We start from the raw sequence: 10,968 nt of genomic DNA, 5'->3' as shown, positions 1-10,968 counted from the left end.
GCTAATTATCAAGTCTTGCGCCACAGCCTTCACCTGCACCAATAACTGTATCTGAATCTAGCTGTCAATATTGTTGCACATTAGAATCTGGGACAACGGAAAAGAAAGAAAGAAAGAAAGAAAGAAAGAAAGAAAGAAAGGGAAAGAAAAAGGAAGGAAGGAAGGAAGAAAAAAGGAAGAAAGAAAGAAAGGAAGAAACCCAATGTTTCAGTGTTTCAGGCCTGAGGAGGTCTGATTTAATTGCCTGAGATGGACCCAGGTATCAGTGCTCTTTAAGCCCCAATGCTGTTCCAATGGGCTCTCAAGTTGAGAATCTGGGTCAAGACGGACTCAGTTCACTGATCAGCCTGGACTCCATCACTAGACCCAAAATTAGAACCTCACCTAAATCATGTGTACTAAGAAGGGAAGAGGAGCTGTGCCTCAAAACAAATATGAGGTATAGTTACTAAAAAGAAAAGCAGGGATGGATCCTAGCTGGCAAAACAGAAATCTTCTATATGGGCCACACACCTTATCTTCACACTGCTGATCATTCTGTTGCAAACCTTGCCAAATTCTCAACACCCTAAAGGGAACTTCATGGCTCTTCCAGGTGAAAAGGTCTAAATATTATAGAGAACACTACTTTGAAAAGACCCTCCAAAAAACCCTGCTGCTCTCTCTACTCAAAGGATCAGAAAACGGTCTTGTTTAGCAAGACAGAGCATGGTTAGGCAATAATCGTTGTATTCCCGACACACATCCCAGAAAAAAACTGCAGCCCCATGCACACTAACACAATCAAATGCCAGGTGGGGAGCCTAGACTACTGCCCTGCAAACACAGAGGCACCTTTAGCATCTCTCCTGATGTAGTGTCAGAGAAGGCCAAGTAGAGAATGGGAACTGTAACTCCTGCCTTCTGGTAATGAGCTTTACTATGTTCCCTAAGTGTGAGGGCGACTCTGTGGGGAGCCTGGACTTCCACCACCACTGGGAACAATGGAGAGCCTTTCCTCTTCCCCACCAGAGTGGTCTAGTGGAGACCTAGGTCAGGCCAGGACTGTCACTATTGCCCAGTAGTTACAAGGCCACCCCTGCCTAGGGTCCGTGGAGACCATGGGAGCTGCAACTCCCACCTAGCAATAATGAGGTGCACTGTATCAAGAAGTATCAAGAAGGCTGAAAGGCTGAAAGAGAAGAGAAGAGCTGTCAAATCCAGAACAGATTTACAAAAATGGTGAAAGAGGGAATCTTAAAACATCAGGAGGGAAGAAAGAACACAGTAATCAAAAAGAAGGATAAATACATAAAGCTTTCCCTTTTTCTCTTGAGTTTCCTAAATTAAGTTTAATGGGTCAGGGAAAAATTATAACACTGTTTAATGATATTCTAAGCGTATATAGGGGAAATATTAAAGAAAATTATATTATGAATATGGGAAGATAAGTGGACGTAAAAAGGAGGCACTGTTTTTATACTTCATTCAAATTGGTGACATGACATCACTAGTAGACTGTGTTATGTATATGACAGTGTAATACCCAGGACAATCCTTTTAAAAAGCTATACAGGGAGATACATCAAAAACACCATAGATAAATTAAAATTGAATTCTAGAAAAATGCCAAATGACTCACAGAGATTAAAAGGAAAAAACACAGGAAAACAAAAAAACAGTGAGAACAAAAGAATAAATATATAGACTGGAAGATTAAGCCACAAAACATCAATGACATTAAATGCAAATTATATAAATACATCAGTTATGATACAGAGATTGTTCTGTCCATGAAAAGACAGTTAAAATAAGAAGTGGATTAAAAAACATGACCCAACTATAACTGTCTACAGGCAACTTATTTTATTTTATTTTATTTTATTTTATTTTATTTTATTTTTTTAACTCATTTTAAATTACATAGGCATACTGAAAGTAAAAGGGTAGAGGACTAGGAAGATGGCGGCGTACGAGGACGCTGGGCTCACCGCACCTCCTGCTGATCACTTAGATTCCACCCACACCTGCCTAAATAACCCAGAAAACCGCCAGAGGGTTGGTTAGCAGAACGGAGTCTCCGGAGACAAGCGCAGACGAGAGGCCCACGGAAGAGGGTAGGAAGGGCGGCGAGGCGGTGCGCGCTCCACGGACTGGCGGGAGGGAGCCGGGGCGGAGGGGCAGCCCGTGGGCCAAGCAGAGCCCCCGAGTCTGGCTGGCAAAAGCGGAGGGGCCGGAGGGACTGTGTTCCGCAAGCAAGCGGGACTTAGCATCTGGGAGGTCATAAGTTAACAGCTCTGCTCGAAAGTGGGAAGGCTGGAGGACAAAGGGAGGGAGAGTTGCTGAGCCCCAGGATGACAGAGCTCAGTTTGGCGGGGAACAAAGGCGCTCGCCAGCGCCATCTCCCTCGCCCATCCCCCAGCCAAAATCCCAAAGGGAACCGGTTCCTGCCAGGGAACTTGCTTGCTCCGCGCAAATACCCAACGCTGTGCTTCTGCGGAGCCACCCCTCCGGCAGCGGGTCTGACTCCCTCCCGCTGCCGTAGGGCCCCTCCTGAAGTGGATCACTGAAGGAGAAGCGAGCTAAGCCTGCCCCTCCTGCCCCCGTGCACCTTGCCTACCCACCCCACCCCGCCCCAGCTAATACGCCAGATCCCCAGCACCACAAGCCTGGCAGTGTGCAAGTAGCCCAGACAGGCCACGCCACCCCACAGTGAATCCCGCCCCTAGGAGAGAGGAAGAGAAGGCACACACCAGTCTGACTGTGGCCCCAGCGGTGGGCTGCAGACAGACATCAGGTCTGACTGCGGCCCCACCCACCAACTCCAGTTATACACCACAGCACAGGGGAAGTGCCCTACAGGTCCGCGCCACTCCAGGGACTAGCCAAAATGACCAAACGGAAGAATTCCCCTCAGAAAAACGTGCAGGGAATAACAACAGTTAATGAACTGATCAAAAATGCTTTAAACAATATAACAGAAAGTGAATTTAGAATAATAGTGATAAAATTAATCGCTGGGCTTGAAAACAGTATAGAGGACAACAGAGAATCTCTTGCTACAGAGATCAAAGGACTAAGGCACAGTCAGGAGGAGCTGAAAAACGCTTTAAACGAGATGCAAAATAAAATGGAAACGTCCACTGCTCGGATTGAAGAGGCAGAGGAGAGAATAGGTGAACTAGAAGATAAAATTATGGAAAAAGAGGAAGCTGAGAAAAAGAGAGATAAAAAAATCCAGGAGTATGAGGGGAAAATTAGAGAACTAAGTGATACACTAAAAAGAAATAATATACGCATAATTGGTATCCCAGAGGAGGAAGAGAGAGGGAAAGGTGCTGAAGGTGTACTTGAAGAAATAATAGCTGAGAACTTTCCTGAACTGGGGAAGGAAAAAGGCGTTGAAATCCAAGAGGCACAGAGAACTCCCTTCAGACATAACTTGAATCGATCTTCTGCACAACATATCATAGTGAAACTGGCAAAACACAAGGATAAAGAGAAAATTCTGAAAGCAGCTAGGGATAAACATGCTCTAACATATAAAGGGAGACCTATAAGACTCTTGACTGATCTCTCTTTTGAAACTTGGCAGGCCAGAAAGGCATGGCAGGAGATCTTCAATGTGATGAACAGAAAAAAATATGCAGCTGAGAATCCTTTATCCAGCAAGTCTGTCATTTAGAATAGAAGGAGAGATAAAGGTCTTCCCAAACAAACAAACACAGAAGGAATTCGTCACTACTAAACCAGCCTACAAGAGAATCCTGTGAGACACAGGGGGAATCCTGTGAGACAAAGTACCAGAGGGGGAATCCTGTGAGACAAAGTACCAGAGACATCGCTACAAGCATAAAACATACAGACATCACAATGATTCTAAACCCGTATCTTTCTATAATAACACTGAATGTAAATGGACTAAATGCGCCAACCAAAAGACATAGGGTATCAGAATGGATTAAAAAAACAAGACCCATCTATTTGCTGTCTACAAGAGACTCATTTTAGACCTGAGGACACCTTTAGATTGAGAGTGAGGGGATGGAGAACTATTTATCATGCTACTGGAAGCCAAAAGAAAGCTGGAGTAGCCATACTTATATCAGACAAACTAGACTTTAAATTAAAGGCTGTAACAAGAGATGAAGAAGGGCATTATATAATAATTACAGGGTCTATCCATCAGGAAGAGCTAACAGTTATAAATGTCTATGCCCCGAATATGGGAGCCCCCAAATATATAAAACAATTACTCATAAACATAAGCAACCCCAGAACTAGGCCCACAAACGTTTGACAAAGCAGGAAAGAACATCCAATGGAAAAAAGACAGTCTCTTTAACAAATGGTGCTGGGAGAACTGGACAGCAACATGCAGAAGGTTGAAACTAGACCACTTTCTCACACCATTCACAAAAATAAACTCAAAATGGATAAAGGACCTGAATGTGAGACAGGAAACCATCAAAACCCTGGAGGAGAAAGCAGGAAAAGACCTCTCTGACCTCAGCCGTAGCAATCTCTTACTTGACACATCCCCAAAGGCAAAGGAATTAAAAGCAAAAATGAATTACTGGGACCTTAGGAAGATAAAAAGCTTCTGCACAGCAAAGGAAACAACCAACAAAACTAAAAGGCAACCAACGGAATGGGAAAAGACATTTGCAAATGACATATCGGACAAAGGGCTAGTATCCAAAATCTATAAAGAGCTCACCAAACTCCACACCCGAAAACCAAATAACCCAGTGAAGAAATGGGCAGAAAACATGAATAGACACTTCTCTAAAGAAGACATCCGGATGGCCAACAGGCACATGAAAAGATGCTCAACGTCGCTCCTCATCAGGGAAATACAAATCAAAACCACACTCAGATATCACCTCACGCCAGTCAGAGTCGCCAAAATGAACAAACCAGGAGACTATAGATGCTGGAGAGGATGCAGAGAAACAGGAACCCTCTTGCACTGTTGGTGGGAATGCGAATTGGTGCAGCCACTCTGGAAAACAGTGTGGAGGTTCCTCAGAAAATTAAAAATAGACCTACCCTATGACCCAGCAATAGCACTGCTAGGAATTTACCCAAGGGATACAGGAGTACTGATACATAGGGGCACTTGTACCCCAATGTTTATAGCAGCACTCTCAACAATAGCCAAATTATGGAAAGAGCCGAAATGTCCATCAACTGATGAATGGATAAAGAAATTGTGGTTTATATACACAATGGAGTACTATAGGGCAATGAGAAAGAATGAAATATGGCCCTTTGTAGCAACGTGGATGGAACTGGAGAGTGTGATGCTAAGTGAAATAAGTCATACAGAGAAAGACAGATACCATATGGTTTCACTCTTATGTGGATCCTGAGAAACTTAACAGAAATCCATGGGGGAGGGGAAGGAAAAAAAAAAAAGAGGTTAGAGTGGGAGAGAGCCAAAGCATAAGAGACTCTTAAAAACTGAGAACAAACTGAGGGTTGATGGGGGGTGGGAGGGAGGGGAGGGTGGGTGATGGGTATAGAGGAGGGCACATTTTGGGATGAGCACTGGGTGTTGTATGGAAACCAATTTGACAATACATTTCATACATTGAAAAATAAAATAAAATAAAATAAAATAAAATAAAATAAAATAAAATAAAATAAAATAAAACTGCAAATCACATACCCACACACAAAAAATAGAAAGTAAAAGGATAGAAAGATATATCATGTGAACATTAATCAAAGGAAACATGGCTACATTGATACCAGATAAAGTGGATGGACTTCTGAACAAAGAAAATTACCAGAAACAGAGAAGAACCTTACATACTGATAAAAAGGATAAATTTTCAAGAGGACATAGCAGTCCTAAATGTGTATGCACCAACCAACAGAGCTGAAGAATGAGTGGAACAAAAACTGACAGGACCAAAGGGAGAAATAGACAATTCTACAACTGTAGTTAGAGACTTTAATACCCTCTCTCCACAAGTGAGAGAACAACTAGCCAGAAAATCAGCAAGCATGTAGAAGAACTCAATAACACCACAACCAGCCATATCTAGTAGCCAGCTCTACCCATCAACACCCTAGCCAATGACGGCAGAATACACATTGGTTTCAAGTGCCCATGAAGTACATACCAAGTAAGACTGTATCTTGAGCCATAAAGCAAACCTCAACAAACATGATGTAGAAGAATTAAAATCATAAAGAGCATGTTCTCTGACCACAGTGAAATAAAACTGTAAATAAATAACAGAAAGATAACAGGAAAATTTCCAAATACTTGGTAACTAAACAGCATATTTCTTTTACTTTTTAATGTTTATTTATATATTTTGAGAGAGAGAGAGAGAGAGTGAAATTGCATGAGCCTGTGCGTGGGAGGAGCAGAGAAAGAGGGAGAGAGAGAATCCCAAGCAGGCTCCAAACATCAACGTAGAGCTGGACTCAGGGCTTGATCTCACAAATTGCAAAATCATGACCTGAGCTGAAATCAAGAGTTGGACGCTTAACTGACTGAGCCACCCAGGGGCCCTACAACACACTTCTTAATAATCTAAGGGTCACAGAGAATGTCTCAAAGAAAATCAAGTGTATACTGAATTGAATGAAAATGAAACTACAGCACATCAAAATCTGTGGGACATGGCCCAAGTAGTGCCAAGAGGGAAATTGATAGCACTAAATGCAAATATTAGAAAAGAATAGGGGCGCCTGGGTGGCGCAGTCGGTTAAGCGTCCGACTTCAGCCAGGTCACGATCTCGCGGTCCGTGAGTTCGAGCCCCGCGTCGGGCTCTGGGCTGATGGCTCAGAGCCTGGAGCCTGTTTCCGATTCTGTGTCTCCCTCTCTCTCTGCCCCTCCCCCGTTCATGCTCTGTCTCTCTCTGTCCCAAAAATAAATAAACGTTGAAAAAAAAAAAAGAAAACAATAAAAGTCTCAAATCAACCACCTAAGCACTCACCTCAAAAACCCAGAAAAAGAGAAAAACTAATTCAAAACAAGCATAAGGAAGGAAATAATAAAGGCAAAAATTAGTGAAATTGAAAATGGAAAAACAGTAAAAAAAAAAAAATCAATAAAACAAAGAGCTGGTTCTTTAAAAAGATCAGCAAAACTGACAACCTTCTAGCAAAACAAGGAAAAAAATGGAGAAGACATAAACAGGTTGACTAAAGATAGGGCATCCTATGTGATTGGTTAGGGGCGAATATCTGCCTTTTTCCAGTTGGTCTCGTGTTGGATGGGCTTCCAGAACACGGTGCTAAGTGAAAGAAGCCAAGGATGAAGGGCTGTACAATTCCATTTATGTGAAATGAACAGAATAAATAAACCCATAGCGACAGACTGCAGGTGACCAGGGGTTGGGGGAGGGGAGAATGATAAGCAACTGCTTAATGGTTATGTGGTTTCCTTTCCGGGTGATGACAAGGTTTTGAAACTAGATAGAGGTGGGGGTTGTACAACATAGTGGATGTACTAGATGCCACTTAATTATTCATTTTAAAAGAATGAATTGTTTGGCCTGTGAATTAATCTCAACAAAGCTATTATTGAAGTTGAAGTTGATAAAAATCTAAAGATCAAATGTAACTTCAGATACATGTGTGCAGATACGTATATGTGCATATATATGTATACATACGCATAGATGTGCATATATACACATACATATGTGTGTGTGTACATATATAGATCAGGTTTTGCATAGTTAATTGCTTCTATCTGGGAAAAGAGTCAATTTAGAAAGCCCCTCGATGGAGAAAGATTCCTCAGCTTCAAGATAGGGCACGTGGGTGGAGCCCCAGCTGCAGAGTTCGGGTATTGGTGCCAGGAGCCTGTTGTGCACTGTGCCTCTATAGCACAGAGGTAGGTGGCCGAGTCGCTGGGCTGAGAAGCTGCAATGTATAAAGCACTGTGTTTTGACGGTTTATCCAGCGAGGCTTTAATTCTTCCACTTGTTTCTTCTCTCTGAGCTGACTGAATCAACAACAGAACTGTGAGTCCTTTGCCAGGGTCCTGCCTAAACCACTGAAGGGAATAAAAAGTGCTACCGGTGTAACTGCAGTTGAGAACCACGCTGTCTCCCTCTTGGACATTCAGAGCTTCCGGACTCTGCATCACCTCCTGTTTACTGCTCACCCCTGTTCAGAAAGAGAACACAGAGAGAGGGACGGGTTGGCGGCTAACTATTCCTGGGAAATTACTTCCCAATTTACTTTTTCAGTCTACATAGAACATCACACCGGTACAGCCCCCTATCTTTCTTTCTCTTCCCTGAGGAGAAACGGCTCAGGATCTGTCTGTTCTTTGCCCATTTCCAAATCCCTTTCACTCACAGTCCAGTTGTAACCAAAGGATGAGCAAACTCAAGAATTTGTCCATTCCTTCTGTCACTTAGAGCCACTGAGAACTCGTTCTTGGGTCTGTAATACTGACAAGGGCTCAAAAGATAAAGAATCTGCTTTGCTACCTTATATGTTCAAGCATCTGTAGGAAACAGGGTGAGCCCAGCCAATCAGAGACAAGTCATATGCTCACACGCACACACACTCACCCGCACGCACACACACACTCACACGCACAGATCTGCCAAGAGTAGGAGGTGGAAATGGAAACAGTGCCATCTCAGGAGCCACCCCAGCATTGCCAGAGAAATAGTCATTTCTCCTCCTCTTCCTGAATGACAACAATGTTTTAAATATCAAATGCATCGACTGCAGCAAAATCCACGCATAGAGAAAAGTGTAGAGTATAAATGCTTATACCAGAAAAGAAGAAATCTAAGTTTTTACTATATAGTTGTAGCTGCTTTCTTCAGATTCCTATAACTGCTCCCTCCTCTTACCACTTTAGTCCAGAAGTGCTGGTTGCCCTTAACTCACACTTTCTTGAAAAATCCTTTTATATCGTTTCTCGCCCATCAGATGGCAAAGAGTTAAGAATGATGAATAATATTAATATTTCGTGTGTGTGATAATGTCAGGAGATGGGTACTCATCTCTCATAGCAGAACTGTAAACTAATTAAGGTTTACAAGGGTTATTTACCTATTACTGGATCCCAGAAATTCCACCTGCCTGAGAATTTTTTTCCAGAATCACCCTTAGAAAATATGTATAAAGTTATATGCAGCAGCAAAAAAAGTAGAAAAATTTAAATATCCTTCACTACAACTAGTCAATACATTATGGCACATCTATATTAGGATACTATACAGTTACGGAAAGGGATTAAACTTAAATTTTCTGACTTGCAGAGAATTCTCTGACGTTCAGTCAAATGAGAGTATTTTACATCTAAGTGTGGTCCCATTTATGTTTTTAAACAGTATGTTTATTATGAATATGTATTTAAATGAGTCGAAGCAGTTGAAATGTGCTCACAAAATGTTCACAGTAATTGAGAACTTGTGAGGGACAAATCAAGGAGGGTCACTTTCTATTCTAAATGCATAAAGTTGCTTTAATATTTTTTTATAGTTTATTTATTTATTTTGAGAGAGAGAGAGAGAGCATGAGCAGGGGAAGGGCAGAGTGAGAGGGAGAGAGAATCCCAAGCAGGCTCCGTGCTGTCAGCGCAAAGCCCCATGTGGGGCTCAAACTTGAAAACCACAAGATCGTGACCTGAGCTGAAACCAAGTCAGAGGCTTAACCAACTGAGCCACCCAGGCACCCAAGTTGCTTTAATATTTTAAACTATTAAATCTTCATTTATAACTTATTTAATCATAAAAATAGAGAACATAACAGCCGTCTAGACAAACAAGGAAAACATTGAAATAAATATACTAATTGTTTCTTTCTAGCAAACTTTCAAAATTCATTCATTTCTGAAATGCATATGCTACAGTTGGAAAATTGAGGGAACCCAGAACCCTTCTTTTTCCTTATTTTTTCTCCTTTCCTTCTTCTTTTCTTTTCCATTTTCCTCCATGAAGCTCATGTTTTATGTGTAACGTCCTCTTTAAATAGAGGTTATCTCCCCTCCCCTGCCAGGGAAACAGGTATACAGCATTCTGTCCCACTGTGCATCTCTCACAATGCAGTAATCCACAGTGGGTATCTCGCAGGGTAACCTGGTGCAGGTTCAGGGGACTGGAATTTCTGTGCACAGGGATGGGTGGTAAAGCTACTTTATTAGTCACATTGTTCTTTAAACCTGAAATCAGATACTATGGGCCTTGGTTCTAAAATTGTAAATATCAGATGATGTACTCTTTTCCTCTAATGGTGGGGTGGGAACAGAGTATGCTTACTTCTTGTCTTTCAGCACTTTCCAAGGAGTTGGGCTCTGTGGTCGTAACATTACATAATCCCTAGGAGTGGAAAAACATAAGATTGTCTCCACACCCCCAAGGCAGACTTTTAAGGTCCAGGTATGGTACCTCTTAGAAGTTTCCTCTATGAACCCCATTCTCTACTTCAACTTTCTCTCCTTTCCATCCTACAGAAAGAGCAAAATGTGGCAGGAATTATCTAGACTCACTTGCTAAGAGCCAGGATGCCATTGCTTTCTCCCAAAGCCATTTTCCTTTGGGCTCACTGAATATAAGAAATTCTTTACAGCAAAGAAATCTCTTATGTGATCACAGAGGGTTATGGGTTGAATTGTGCCAAAATTATATGTTGAAGTCTTAATCCACAGAACCTCAACATGTGATTTTACTTAGGGTCTTTTCAGAGGTAATCAAATTAGAATAAGGTCATCAAGATGAGCTCTAACCCAATATGGCTGGTATTTTTAGAAAAGGGGAAATTGTACGTGAAGACTTCATAGGGGAAAGATAAACGTGAAGAGACACAGAGAGAAGGTGGCCATCTACAAGCCATGAAGAGAGATCTAAAATGGACCCTTTCCCAACAGGCCTCAGAAGGAACCAACCCAATAGACACCTTGCTTTCAGACTTCTAGCCTCCAAAACTGTGAAGCAACACATCTCTGTTGTGTAGGTCATCTGTGGTCCTTGTTATGACCGTCCTAGCAAACTGAT

General features: G+C 42.0%; 1 gene segment (V, D, J or C); it reads right to left on the bottom strand.

Annotated features, from left to right (window-relative positions):
* Positions 1 to 7,032: 7,032 nt before the first annotated feature.
* Positions 7,033 to 8,724, bottom strand: LOC123583337. The segment is given in 2 exon segments: positions 7,033 to 8,119; positions 8,315 to 8,724. Coding segments are annotated over 2 exon segments (453 nt in total).
* Positions 8,725 to 10,968: the final 2,244 nt, after the last annotated feature.

This window comes from Leopardus geoffroyi, chromosome B3 (genome assembly GCF_018350155.1).
Source record: "Leopardus geoffroyi isolate Oge1 chromosome B3, O.geoffroyi_Oge1_pat1.0, whole genome shotgun sequence".
Taxonomy (NCBI): Eukaryota; Metazoa; Chordata; class Mammalia; order Carnivora; family Felidae; genus Leopardus; species Leopardus geoffroyi.
Note: the sequence above shows the minus strand (reverse complement) of the source record. Positions and strands in the feature narration are given on the sequence as shown.